This window comes from Osmerus eperlanus, chromosome 12 (genome assembly GCF_963692335.1).
Source record: "Osmerus eperlanus chromosome 12, fOsmEpe2.1, whole genome shotgun sequence".
Classification (NCBI taxonomy): domain Eukaryota; kingdom Metazoa; phylum Chordata; class Actinopteri; order Osmeriformes; family Osmeridae; genus Osmerus; species Osmerus eperlanus.
Window position 1 is genome coordinate 2,332,682 of NC_085029.1, and position 14,473 is coordinate 2,347,154.

Sequence of the window (14,473 nt, forward strand, 5' to 3'; positions counted from 1 at the left end):
TAAAAAAAACACTGGTCTACAATCAATAATGAGAATCAATTATTGAGATACTATTCAATTTCGATTTGTAAATGCATCCTCATATCGTAAATTCATTCATTAAAATATAGTTAGTCCTTCTAGTCTAAACACACCATAAGTAAAATGTAAAATAAAAACATATTTCACATGAACATCCGTGTCATGAAATGGTGGTCCAGTCTTGTTGAACTAAAGGGCTGTAATTCCACATTTGAACTCGAACGGATTTCGATATTATATGCTGTTCTATTTTACGTACACTGGGAATTATGCAACCCCCACAGAATACTAGTCCAGTCAGAAAAGCCACTCACCGACACATCACAGACAAAATAACAGACTTACATCTACCAAACAGTCCCCAAGTCCCCTCAAAATATGACCAAATCTCAGAAGAATCATTAGAACCAGAATACTCTGACAGTTCATTAGCCAAAGTACGCAAACCAGAAACTGCATCAAGTGTAGAGTTAATAAAACTCTGCTGATTAGAATACATGTAACTTATCTAGTCTGTATTCTAATTAATTTTACACCACCAACAAAGTATAGATTCAAATCCTGCTGCTGTCTGACTTCGAGCCTTTAATTCAGTATTGACCCTTCGTGGAACCCCAATCTCATCTCTATACATTTTCCCATCAAAAGACCCCTCAGGCGCTAAGCGCCTCTTACAATCTCAGCTCATCGTATTCTCACTCAAAGGACGAATAGACGCTTTACCAACAAACATTATTTTTGCACATCTTTCTACCCAGTAACCGGGACATAATACTTTTAGCACAATGCCAAAACACATCCACTAAATCACGTCTTGGATGCAGTAATGGACTAGAAGGAGGTGCAATATGATATCTATCATCACTATCCATAATGACACCATTAGAATTACAAGAATGCATTGTACCATTCTTATCCAAAAACTACACCACTCCACATAATTGATTAAATACATATGTTAACTCACAAACTCCTGCCTTTCTCTTTCCTTCACTATCACTAAGTTCCCTACAAACACTAAATTAATAACAGTTTGTCTTCTCTCAAAACATTCAGCCTATGGCTCTGGAATAGTAACATACTTGACTGGAACACTATCTTTCCCTCCTTGCTCACTTGGTCCTGTATGAACAGGGCACACATCTTTACAATGAACCTTTAATGAATACAGATGCCATCCTTCAGAACTCTGACAGTGATAACAATTCGTTGGACATAGAGGACACATATGCAAAAGGTTTGTTAATTTAACTCCTTCACTTGCACACCTACGTTATACCCGATGTTGCTGTAGTTACAAGAATGCACTTTATTATAACTATAATCATAACAGCTAGTTGAATTAAATGGTAGTAGCACTATTAACGGAACATCTTTAAGTGACATACAAGATGGATGTTGTTCTCCTAAAATTTGCTTTAAAGAAAACATAATTTATTCCAAGGATTGAACTGTAAATCCCCCTCTTGGGTCTGTTTGGCAATGGTGTTGTCAAAGGTGTTACAGTAGAAATCATTCCATCTATTAACATGCTATCATCAAAACTAGACATACGTTTATCAAAGTACAGTAAAGGAACAACAACTATGAATTTGATCACAACAACAAAGCGCATAGTCCCTCTGATACCACCGAGTCCTTGACGACCAAGCGGATGCCATGGTCCCATGTCCAAGTCTTCTTCTTTAGTAGACTGTGTATGATTTCTGGAACGTGGTATGATAGTGTAGTGCAAAACACTGTCTCCACGAGGCAGCTCACCAGCTCAAACCTCAGAGTCACCGTAGTTCTACAAAGATCGTGTCTACTTGTCCGTCCTTGTCAATCCTCGAGCTTGTTTACAGTGGTTGACATGAATCCAGGATTCTCAATCCTCAGTCTTAACTGCAGAATTTGTACATTTACATTTAGTCATTTAGCAGACGCTCTTATCCAGAGCGACTTACAGTAAGTACAGGGACATTCCCCCCGAGGCAAGTAGGGTGAAGTGCCTTTCCCAAGGACACAACGTCAGTTTGCACGGCCTGGAATTGAACTGGCAACCTTCAGATTACTAGCCCGCTTCCCTAACCGCTCAGCCACCTGACTCCCTAGTAAGGATAATCTTGATGGCCCGTTCCACCGTGGATTCATCCAGCCCTTTCTATGAAGGTCTTTAACGACAATCCAATCCCCTGGTTTCAGGTTGTGAGGTGGTCCTGTAGCTGGGTGAGGTAGCGTTTCTTTCACCTGCCAGTGAATTTCACACAAAACGGACGACAGGGTTGCACACTAATTAAGAATGACATCCTCACATTGGTCAATAGAGGGTGACTGACCTCTCGTTGGCCCGATTCCTGTATTCGGCGGCCTGCCGAACAGAATTTAAAACGGACTTAAAATCCAAATTTGGGCCTTACTCATCCAGCAAGGAGATGGGAATCACAGACTCTAACACATTGATAAATACGTGAAATAGTCCCGACTCTACTCTGTTATAGTCTCTCTCAATAAACCTTCTTGCATCCAATCACCAAAAACCTTTCAATCTGACTGTAACCGATTTTTTTTTGTTTATCTTTTGTTTCATTTTCTTTCTGTTCAAGTTTCTCTTTTAACTTATTTAGTTGCTTAAGAGAAAAATACCCTTGCTGGGAAATCCACACTCCATAATCCACATTTCAATTTTTAGTAAACTAGAACTGCCATAATCTTGTTTCACGATGTGCTGTCCTGAGGTGTTGTGGTCCTGCCCTCAGCCAGGACCAGCTGGCTGACGGCACTTTTATCTCCGGGTTCCTCTTGGCAGTTCAGGGCTTGGTGGTGGGAGTTGGGGGGTAATGAAAAAAAAGTACAATTGTATTGCTCTTTTTTGAATTTTCCTGTGGACTCTTTTAGTTTTCCTGTGGACTCTGAGGATACTTTTGCAGAGTTCTGTTTGAAGAGGTTTGTTTTTTTAAACCTGTTTGTCAAACTCTTGGTGTGTTAGTGGACCCCACGCTTCACTACCAATAGTGCAATAGGTTCTATGAATTATTATTGATTATTTTCAACAATGTTGTAATTGGAATATTGACATCAATATATTGTTTCATAGTATAGAATGCTCTTCTGGCTTTGTCCTTAAGATCATTTACAGCCATGTTCAAATTCCTTGCGGAACTTAATTTCCTTGGTGGAAATTTGTCATGCTTTATTGGACAGTTTGGAGTGTGACAGGAAAGGAAGGGAGAGAGAGACAGAGAGAGAGAGAGAGAGAGAGAGAGAGAGAGGGGGAAGCTGCTGTGGTAAGGCCTCAGCCTGCATGGTACACACTTATCTGGTGAGCTACCAGAGCGACCTTGGAACTTTTTTTTTTTGACCCAAAGTGTGCATTTAGGTTTAAATTTTCTGGAATGTCATAATTTGTTTTTAGATTTTCTTATTGACCGTGAGGGCCCAGGTCTGACAGAATGACTCTTGTTGTCCTTCCTTTGTTTTTTAAGAAGTTCTCTATCCCTCTCTCTCTCCTTTCTCTCGCTCGCTCCCTTTCCCTATTTCTGTCATAAACACACACTTGGGTAACTATGGTGAACACTAATACTAAAGTTAATAGCATACTATCTTCTGTACTTTACTGTCCTGCTACCAGGTTTACGCCTGCTGGCCTGTGTGTGTGTCTGATTAAAGCCGACAGATTGTGTTGATCTCAGTGGTTCTGCTGTAAAGACACAGTAAAAGACATCGATACAGATAATTGCTTTTAAGCTAATCAGAGATGGAGTGATCAGTCAACAGGACAGGAGATGAGGAGGGAGAAAGGGAAGCACAGTGAATCTATAGAGGCTAAATGATCCCTCCTTCACCTCCTTCTTCCTCTACTTCCCCCCCGTCTGCTCCACTCTCATTCCATCTTCCCTCTCTCTCTCTCTCTCTCTCTCTCTCTCTCTCTCTCTCTCTCTCTCTCTCTCTCTCTCTCTCTCTCTCTCTCTCTCTCTCTCTCTCTCTCTCTCTCTCTCTCCATCTCTCTCCATCTCTCTCTATCTCTCTCTCCATATCTCTCTCTCACACTCTCTCTCTCTCACTCTCTCTCTCACTCTCTCTCACTCTCTCTCTCTCTCTGCCTTGCCACTTGGACCACCATGATTTTCAAGTTATGTTCTACCTTTCACTTGGCTGTGTGTGTGTGTGTGTGTGTGTGGGTGTGTGTGTGTGTGAGAGAGAGAGAGGCTCTACCTGATCGATTGGCCGTAAATGTGTTCAGTCAGGGAATCCTGCAGGGTCTTATGAAATATAGATGTGGCTCCCCCAATCAGATTAACAAGAGCACCGACACACACACACACCCACACACATTCACACGCACGCACACACACACACACACACACTCACATCCCTTCCCAGACACCCTGTACCCCTGTGTGATGGGTCTGCCTGGTTTGAGCGGCCCACCTAGGGGACTAGGATGGAGAGGTGGAGACCTGTCTGCAACAGGGAACCAGACTGCACGGGTCTCCTTCACGGCGTGCTAATGACGCAGCACACTAGACAAATGTTGACAAATGGCTGTTCATAGATCTGTTCATCAGTGTTACGCTGTGCAAACAAGAAGCACGTGACTATGATGGAGCATGAGCGGCCCACATCGTCATCATAAGAGCTTCTCTCGTTTCATGCTTTACTGGAGCCTAGCCTGCTGTTTTCACCAGCTATTGTATGAACGCAGATCAAAGTCAAGGGTTGAGCAATATACTGTTTAAAATATTCAAATATGGCAATATAGGTACAAGAAACCTGGTTCTTGATGTGAAAGGACTATTACACATTTGTGTGCTTTCAGGAAAACCTCCTGATGCGTCTTCACTTCCACATCAGTGCAGAGAGCAGAGAGGACATCTGCACTGCCAAACACTGCATACCCCACCAGAAGTTTGCCATGACGCTGTTTGAGCAGGTGAGCCATGCTGCAGCGTTGGGACTGAGCAGTGTGTGTTCCTCCTTGTTCTTCTGGTCGCAGCATCAAGTGCTTGTGTTGATATGTGTTTCCAGTGTGTGTGCAACAGCTGCGGAGCATCATCAGACCCTCTGCCCTTCATTCAGATGGTGCACTATATCTCCACGACGTCCCTCTGGTAAGACCAGACATGCACACACACACACACACACTGTACACTGCAGTAAATCTGGTGACGGGCAAGGCTGGATGGCAGTAAGGAAAAGTACAGAGTGTTCCCTCGCCTCTGTGACTCCCTGCTGGACACACACACGCACAGAGACGCACACACACACAGAAGCACACAGATGCACACATACAGACACATGCACAGATACACACAAACATACACACACACGCCCACAAGCATACACTTACACAGGGTCCTGCTGAGTGTGTGACCATACCTGTTACATAAACAACTCCAACTACCAGTCAATAAAAGAAGGAAGTAATCAACTGTTTGGTCCAATAAAAAGGCTCCATAACAAAGAGGAGAGAGGCCGGGGTGAAAGGTTAGCAGGCCCCGCCCACTCACATGTGACCTGGGGAGGTGCTGTAGGATAGACGACACATAGATGGAGAAACAAGAAAGACAACTGTCCTCTTCAAATGATGTGTGTGTACTGCGTATGTGTACTGCGTATGTGTACTGTGTGTGTGTACTGCGTGTGTATACTGTGTATGTGTACTGCGTGTGTATACTGTGTATGTGTACTGTGTGTGTATACTGTGTATGTGTACTGCGTGTGTGATTGTGTAAGTGATCAGACAGCACTCTCTTCTGTTTCTTAAAAGACTGTGCCCTAGTTCTGTGTGTGTGTGTGTGTGTGTAAGCATGTGTGTATGTGCCTCTGTGTGTGTTTAGCATTGGGGAGTGTGTTCTTGAGGACTGGTGTGTGTGTGTGTCCTCTACTGCAGTAACCAGGCGGTCAGGATGCTGGAGTGCAGGGATAAACCCACACCAGATATGTTTGGGGAACTGCTTCGCAACGCCAGCAACATGGGAGACCTACGGAACTGTCCTGTGAGTCCTCACACACAGACACACACACACAAGTACACGCAGTTTGACTCTTTTTTTCTTCACTACTTCTACTTATCTACATATCATGTCTGTGAGTTGCTGTGTGTATATGTGTGTGTGTGTGTGTGTGTACGTGAATGTGTGTGTTACCAAGTGTGCTGCTGCATGACTAAAGCCTGCTGGGTGGTCCAGGGTTGGCCCACACACCCATTTCACAATGACTGCAACAATGAAATAAATGTCATGAAATATGAAATTGTGAAAAATATTTTTAAATATAGAAATAAGGACCTGGCAAAATTATAATTTTGTTTCTCGATACTACGATGGTCTAGTTCTCGTCATAGATATCTGTGTTCAGCCATAGTGGTCTGCCAGGCTAGCTAAGCAGCTGATCCATGCAGTGTACATACAGTACATTGAAGTCCTGTGCTCAGATAAGTGGGGCTGTGGTGGACTGCAGAGCCCTGGCTGGGTCTGACCCAGGCCCTGGCATCATACCTTCCTGCCATGGATGCCGCCTGCCTGCTTTACTTTACTGCCCACAAAGGGCAAGAGTGTGTATGTGTGTGTGTGTGTGTTGGCAGACTCCCTGGTTGCCAGGGTGTTCTCAGGCTGTTTCCGTACCCGCTCTGCCAGGTCTGTGTATGTGTGTGGTAGTGTGTGTGTGTTTGTGTGAGTGAGTGTGTGTGTGTGTGGGTGTGTCAGACCCAGTGCTCTGTGGTGGGTCATGACTCAAAGGAAGGATTCAGAACACACGGTTCTCAACTCAACAGAAGGTTCCTCAGAACAAACACTGCTGTGTCTGCCCTCCTTCTTTCAGTCTTTCATTATCTCTCTCTCTTTCTCTCTCTCTCTCTCTCTCTCTCTCTCTCTCTCTCTCTCTCTCTCTCTCTCTCTCTCTCTCTCTCTCTCTCTCTCTCTCTCTCTCTCTCTCTCTCTCTCTCTCTCTCTCTGTCTGTCTTTCTCTCCCTCTCTTTCTCCTTCTCTCTCTCTCTCCCCCTCTCTGTCTCTTCTCCCTCTCTATATATCTGTTAGATATCTCTCCTGTTTCTGCTCTCTGCTGTTTCAATCATCTCTGTTTCTCAGACTTCTGCTCCTTGCTGTGTGAGGACCAGTGAAGGTTGTTTCAGGGAACTCTAACTATGCCTAGTTAGACCTCAGGGGTGTAATCCCTGGTGTCTAGTGTGGTGGTACTACCTGGGTGTGTAATCCCTGGTGTCTAGTGTGGTGGTACTACCTGGGTGTGTAATCCCTGGTGTCTAGTGTGGTGGTACTACCTGGGTGTGTAATCCCTGGTGTCTAGTGTGGTGGTACTACCTGGGTGTGTAATCCCTGGTGTCTAGTGTGGTGGTACTACCTGGGTGTGTAATCCCTGGTGTCTAGTGTGGTGGTACTACCTGGGTGTGTAATCCCTGGTGTCTAGTGTGGTGGTACTACCTGGGTGTGTAATCCCTGGTGTCTAGTGTGGTGGTACTACCTGGGTGTGTAATCCCTGGTGTCTAGTGTGGTGGTACTACCTGGGTGTGTAATCCCTGGTGTCTAGTGTGGTGGTACTACCTGGGTGTGTAATCCCTGGTGTCTAGTGTGGTGGTACTACCTGGGGTGTTATCCCCTGGTGTCTAGTGTGGTGGTTCTACCTGGGGTGTTATCCCCTGGTGTCTAGTGTGGTGGTTCTACCTGGGGTGTTATCCCCTGGTGTCTAGTGGTACTACCTTGGGGTCTAATTAGGTAAACATAAACAACATTAGGGATGTATACAATCACATGAACATTCTTAAATTAGAGGTTTTATTGTACAACATTTCTTAGATGGCTTTTGTTGTTAACAGTTGCTGCCTTTCGAAACAGAAATAGTTAGCAAATAAATCAAACAATGATAACTAAAGGAATGAAACTTCTTTTCGAGGTGCACTTCTCAGGAGAAAATCCTAGTGCGCAACTGAGATGAGTATCTTAAAATAATAATGCCAACTCGGCTACTTACCGTACAGTGCAATATAGTTACCATGTGCCTGCAACCAAATTTAAGGTTGTGTTAAAAACGGCACACACAATAATAATATTAATAGCAATAAACTAAACGTCTGAAGAGAAGAATTATCCTGAAGAACTAGGTATTTTCAGTTGTAATTGGGATGCATTAGTAAATTAGGCTATACTAGACGTATTAGCTGTTACCCAGGCACTGACATCAGGGCGAACAGTAGCGGTTTTGGGCACGGGTGAACCAGGCTCCTTTCCCGCCACATTTGGCGACCCCTTGCTCGGGGCGCCAAATGTTGCTAGGTCCGCCACTGAGGGCGAAAGCTAGAATTACCATGTACATCTGTAGGGTTGGGTACCGAAACCCAGTTCCACTATGGAACCGGTTCCTACGCAACCGGTAGGAATCGGATCGGATTGGAACGCACATTTCGGTTACTCATTCGGTTCCACTTAATGTGTCGACTGAAATATTTTCCCTCTGTCGCTCCGAAATGGACTTAAATATCACACTTTCTCTGTAGTCTACCGTTAGCTAGCTACCGTAAATGTAGGCTACTTTCAAAAAGTCATATTTTCCCTCTGGGCTCACCAAAACGGAGGTAAACGCATAATAACCATTCACTGCACGTGATCGCTAGTAAACATATTACACTTGCTCTGCTAGTCTATCGTTAGCTAGCTAGCTTTTAGTGCATTTATGCCTAAAGCAAAGTGGTCCAAAGTGTGGCTGTATTTCACAGCCAAAGATTCAGACATTGCAAAATGCAACAAATGTTTCAAAACGTTTAAGTGCAAAGGGGGAAGCACATCGAATTTATTGAAACATGCGGCGACACACGGAATACTTCTTAAAGCAGAGGGATGCACCGTGTTCGACAGCTTGCGGACATCAGTCCCTGGTCCCGGGAAAGCCTCCCCAATTTTTCTGCCCTTTCAAACTTATCCCTGTGTGTACAGGCCTCTTCGACACCATCTGAGAGAGTTTTCTCCTGTGCAGGACATGCCATAAGTCAGGAGAGGTGTTGTATCTTGCAAAAAAGGCAAATATAGTAATTTTTCTGCAAAAGAGCAGCTAAAGTTTGAAGCTGGTATAGTTAGCATACCACATTTACATTTATGCATTTAGCAGACGCTTTTATCCAAAGCGACTTCCAAGAGAGAGCTTTACAAAAGAGCATAGGTCACTGATCATAACAACAAGATAGCCACAAACATTGCGAGCAGCCAAAACATGAAGCACACATTGTGGAAAACCAAATAAGTGCCAAAGGGAAGAACCATAAGAGCATGCAGTTAAACTAGTTACAATTGAACAACATGAAACTCCCCACAAGAGTGCAAGAGTGTACCTGTAGAAAAAACTATCAACAGTAAAATATTTCACAGCGAGTACAATAATTTGAAACCGTTACAACTAACCAACAAGAGCAACAGGTCTCTCAATACGAGTCATTGTGATCCTGGAGGAAACTAACATCAGGTCCAGCCAAGCATTCCTAAGTGCCGTTGTACTCCCGGAACAAGTGCGTCTTGAGCCTTTTCTTGAAGGTGGGGAGACAGTCAGTGTCCCTGATGGAGGTGGGGAGTTGATTCCATCATTGGGGGGCCAGACAGGAGAAGAGCTTGTGTTGGGACCGGGCGCTCTTGAGCGGTGGGACCACCAGACGGTTGTCAGAAGAAGACCGTAGGTGGCAGGGGGGGTGTAAGGCTGGAGGAGAGACTTGATGTAGTCGGGTGCAGTCCTGTTCACCGCTCGGAAGGTCAGTACCAGAGTCTTGAATCTGATACGGGCCATGATGGGAAGCCAGTGGAGGGAGATGAGGAGCGGGGTAATATGGGAGCGTCTGGGTAGATTGAAGACCAGACAGGCCGCCGCGTTCTGAATCCTCTGGAGAGGGCGGGTTGCGCATGCTGGGAGACCGGCGAGCAGCGAGTTGCAGTAGTCCAACTTTGAGAGGACAAGTGCTTGGACTAGCAGCTGGGTGGAATGCTCAGATAGGTATCTCCTGATCTTCCGGATGTTGTAGAGGGTGAATCTACACGACCGGGAGACCGCAGCAATGTGGGCTGTGAGGGAGAGCTCGTCATCCATGGTCACCCCGAGGTTCCTGGCAGAGGATGAAGGGTCACCGTCGCCGATCCCAGGGTGATAGAGAGATTGTGGGAGATGGAGGGTTTGGCCGGGATGATGAGGAGTTCTGTTTTGGCGAGGTTCAGCTGGAGGTGGTGCTCGGTCAACCAGGCGGAGATGTCTGCGAGGCAGGCCTCGATCCTAGCTGAGATCCCCGGATCAGTCGGGGGAACGTCAGGTAAAGCTGCGTGTCGTTAGCATAGCAGTGGTAGGAGAAGCCATGGGAGGTGATGATTGGTCCAGGCGAGGTGGGAGAAGAGGAGGGGTCCAAGGACGGAGCCCTGTGGGACACCAGTGGAGAGCTGGCGGGGGCCTGACACTTTGCCTCCCCAGGAGACCTGGTAGGATCTTCCCGACAGGTAGGATGAGATCCACTGAAGTGCAGTGCCAGTGATGCCCATCTCAGAAAGTCTGGCCAGCAGGATTTGATGGTTAACCAACTCAACATTTATTTTGTTGTTACTTGTTAATAGTGTAACTGTTATTTATTGTAGTTGTGTGTTAGGTGACTTAGGTTTACTTATTATATATTTAAGTAGGCTACTTTAAAACGTTAATATATTGTTACATTTAAATAATTTTCAATTAAAAAAAACTCTATAAAAGAGCCTTTCATTGATTACTTTCCTTTTTCAAGAATTGATTAAGGAATCGTTTAGGAATCGGAATTGTTTTAAAAGTACCGGTTCGGCATCGGAATCGTATAAATCCAAACAATACCCAAGCCTATACATCTAATTAACAATTGAGCAATAAATCCTGTGAAAACAATACATTCTATACTCTACAGCCTGTATTTGCAAATTAACTAACAAACAACAAGAAATGTACCTAATGCTGATGGAAAGTAGGTACAATAACACATGCAATGATAAATCACATATTATCAGCTCATGCTAGCAACTGGAGAAACCGTCATGATTTTGCGCAAGCAAACTCCGGCAATGTTTGTTAAATTTTCCTCACTGTGCAACTGTTGTTCTTTTTGGAGAATGAGAACAGAAACACTCAATGTAGCTGAGCCTTTATGGTTACAAAACCGAGACTTTTTACATGGCTGCAATCCCGAGGTGTAACCCCTGGTTCATCTCTGACTGCCCCTCTGTGTGTTCCCAGAGTAACTGTGGGGAGGTGCTGCGTATCCGCCGTGTGCTGATGAACTCTCCGGAGATCGTGAGCATCGGCCTGGTGTGGGACTCTGACCACTCTGACCTGGCCGAGGACGTCATCCACAGCCTGGGAACCTGCCTGCGCCTGGGGGATGTGAGACCACACAGACACACACACACTCAAACACACATCATGACCCCCTCACCATACACACACACATCGTGACCCCACACACATATCATGACACCCCCCCCCCCCCCACACACACACACACACAATCTTGACCCCACAGACACAAACACACACATCAAAACCCCATACACACATCATAACCCCCCCCACACACACACACACACATCATGATCCCCCCCCCCCACAGACACACACACACCAACAGAACAGCTAAAAGAGTATAAGCAGGGTATAACATCTGATGCCAGTCTGTAGTGACTCCTCTGTGTGTCTCTGTCCAGCTGTTCTACCGTGTGACGGAGGAGCGGGCGCGCCAGGCGGAGCTCTACCTGGTGGGCATGGTGTGCTACTACGGCAAACACTACTCCACCTTCTTCTTCCAGACCAAGATACGCAAGTGGATGTACTTTGACGACGCACACGTCAAAGAGGTCTCTATTGTTGACTCCAGAAAAACCAAGCAGACCATGACTTTATCTAAGAGAATACTGACTGACTGTGTGTGTATGTGTCCTGTAGATCGGTCCTAAGTGGAAGGACGTGGTTTCTCGCTGTATAAAAGGTCACTACCAGCCTCTGCTGCTGCTGTATGCTGACCCCCGGGGGACGCCGGTGGTATGGCAGGACAGCCCCTCCAACCCCCACCTGGACCTGCAGCACTGCAGCCGAGGCTACGACAGCGAGGACTCTGGTAGGAGACCCTGCCTTTCACCTCTGACCCCCCTCTGAAATACTGAAACACTACTGACAAAATACTGAAACTCTCTCCCTCTCTCTCTTTCTGTCTGTCTGTCTCTCGGTCTCTGTCTTTCTTTTTCTCTCTCTCTCTCTCTCTCTCTCTCTCTCTCTCTCTCTCTCTCTCTCTCTCTCTCTCTCTCTCTCTCTCTCTCTCTCTCTCTCTCTCCTCTCTCTCTCTCTCTCTCTGTCTCTCTCTCTCTCTCCTTCCCCCCTCCTTCCCTCTCTTTCTCATTCTCTCCTTCTGAACCCTCCTCCTCCCCCCAGGCAGGGAGCCGTCCATCTCCAGTGACACCAGGACAGACTCATCCACAGACAGTTCCAGCCACCGCACCAGCCGCACCCGAGCCCTGCACCAGTCCACAGGCAGCCACCTCTCAAACGAATCCCAGAGCACCGTGGTGTGTAGCCACGACAACACCACCCCCTCACACAGCGCTGACGCCACAGGTGAGCACAAGCTTGTGGAAGGGGCAACTGCACACCTCTGGCTGAATCTGAGAACATCTCATCTTTTCTGATAGGCTTGTACTGCATAATTGCCCCCTCTGGGATGAATGGAAGTATTGAATTCCACAGGATTTAACTTTTACTATCCCTCTGTCTGTCCTCTCCTGTCTCTCTCTCTCTCTCTCTCTCTCTCTCTCTCTCTCTCTCTCAGAGTTACTAGTGGAGGGTCCACTGCGCCCCCCCACCCCCCTCTCCTGCAAGAGTACAAGGAGACAGCGGTGTTCCTCCTCTCCTCCCCGCCGCCCCCTCTCCTCCTCCACCTCCTCCTCTCGCCCCTTCTCCTCCTCCACCTCCTCCTCTCGCCCCTTCTCCTCCTCCACCTCCTCCTCTCGCCCCCTCTCCTCCTCCTCCTCGGGCATCGGGGGGTGTGAGGGAGTTCTGGCAGGACCTCACTGGGAGGACGAGAGCACAAGCAGTGAGAGCAAGTCCAGGTGGGTCTTAACCTCTAACCCTAAACCTAACCCTGCCTATAAATCTAGCAACCTGAATTCCCCTTCCCCATTACCATCCTAGTCTCTGGGGGTGTTTTGAGATTGGCCCTCTCTCCATTTGCTATACCAGCCATTGGGCATAGATGCTTGTGTTTAAATGCTATCTCAAGCATCAGGGGGAGTAATGACTTGGTTAGACACTCATTATGTTCCCCTCTTACCATTTCAACCATTGGGTTATTGAGTATATGCCATACACTGGCTATGGGGCCACTTGAACTGGGTTGCTTCCTCCATCTCTACCACTGGGTATTTGAGTCTGGGCACACTCATTTGCCTCCACTGATACCATCTCAGGTACTGGGGCTTCCATCTCAGGTACTAGGGCTTCCATCTCAGGTACTGGGGCTTCCATCTCAGGTACTAGGGCTTCCATCTCAGGTACTGGGGCTTCCATCTCAGGTACTGGGGCTTCCATCTCAGGTACTAGGGCTTCCATCTCAGGTACTAGGGCTTCCATCTCAGGTACTGGGGCTTCCATCTCAGGTACTAGGGGCTTCCATCTCAGGTACTGGGGCTTCCATCTCAGGTACTGGGGCTTCCATCTCAGGTACTAGGGCTTCCATCTCAGGTACTAGGGCTTCCATCTCAGGTACTAGGGCTTCCATCTCAGGTACTAGGGCTTCCATCTCAGGTACTAGGGCTTCCATCTCAGGTACTAGGGGCTTCCATCTCAGGTACTGGGCTTCCATCTCAGGTACTGGGGCTTCCATCTCAGGTACTGGGCTTCCATCTCAGGTACTAGGGCTTCCATCTCAGGTACTGGGGCTTCCATCTCAGGTACTAGGGGCTTCCATCTCAGGTACTGGGGCTTCCATCTCAGGTACTGGGGCTTCCATCTCAGGTACTGAGGGCTTCCATCTCAGGTACTAGGGCTTCCATCTCAGGTACTAGGGCTTCCATCTCAGGTACTAGGGCTTCCATCTCAGGTACTGGGGCTTCCATCTCAGGTACTAGGGCTTCCATCTCAGGTACTAGGGCTTCCATCTCAGGTACTAGGGCTTCCATCTCAGGTACTAGGGCTTCCATCTCAGGTACTAGGGCTTCCATCTCAGGTACTGGGGCTTCCATCTCAGGTACTAGGGCTTCCATCTCAGGTACTAGGGCTTCCATCTCAGGTACTAGGGCTTCCATCTCAGGTACTAGGGCTTCCATCTCAGGTACTAGGGCTTCCATCTCAGGTACTAGGGCTTCCATCTCAGGTACTGGGGCTTCCATCTCAGGTACTGGGGCTTCCATCTCAGGTACTGGGGCTTCCATCTCAGGTACTAGGGCTTCCATCTCAGGTACTAGGGCTTCCATCTCAGGTACTAGGG

General features: G+C 46.9%; 1 protein-coding gene across 10 annotated transcripts in view; it reads left to right on the plus strand.

The window, feature by feature from the left end:
• The window catches only part of usp54b (ubiquitin specific peptidase 54b), a 62,347-nt gene that overhangs the window by 34,856 nt on the left and 13,018 nt on the right, over positions 1 to 14,473 (plus strand). For 8 of the 10 annotated variants that reach the window (XR_009931901.1, XR_009931900.1, XM_062474987.1 and 5 more), the window contains 8 exons: positions 4,820 to 4,933; positions 5,029 to 5,108; positions 5,888 to 5,999; positions 11,236 to 11,382; positions 11,703 to 11,852; positions 11,941 to 12,112; positions 12,424 to 12,606; positions 12,818 to 13,097. Coding sequence is in view for 8 of the 10 variants with exons in the window: in XM_062474987.1 (XP_062330971.1) it covers positions 4,820 to 4,933; positions 5,029 to 5,108; positions 5,888 to 5,999; positions 11,236 to 11,382; positions 11,703 to 11,852; positions 11,941 to 12,112; positions 12,424 to 12,606; positions 12,818 to 13,097 (1,238 nt within the window). In the remaining 2 variants the exon portion in view is untranslated. Of the gene's footprint in view, positions 1 to 4,819; positions 4,934 to 5,028; positions 5,112 to 5,887; positions 6,000 to 11,235; positions 11,383 to 11,702; positions 11,853 to 11,940; positions 12,113 to 12,423; positions 12,607 to 12,817; positions 13,098 to 14,473 lie in introns of all 10 variants that reach the window. The other 2 variants (XM_062474991.1, XM_062474990.1) reach the window with 2 other exon arrangements.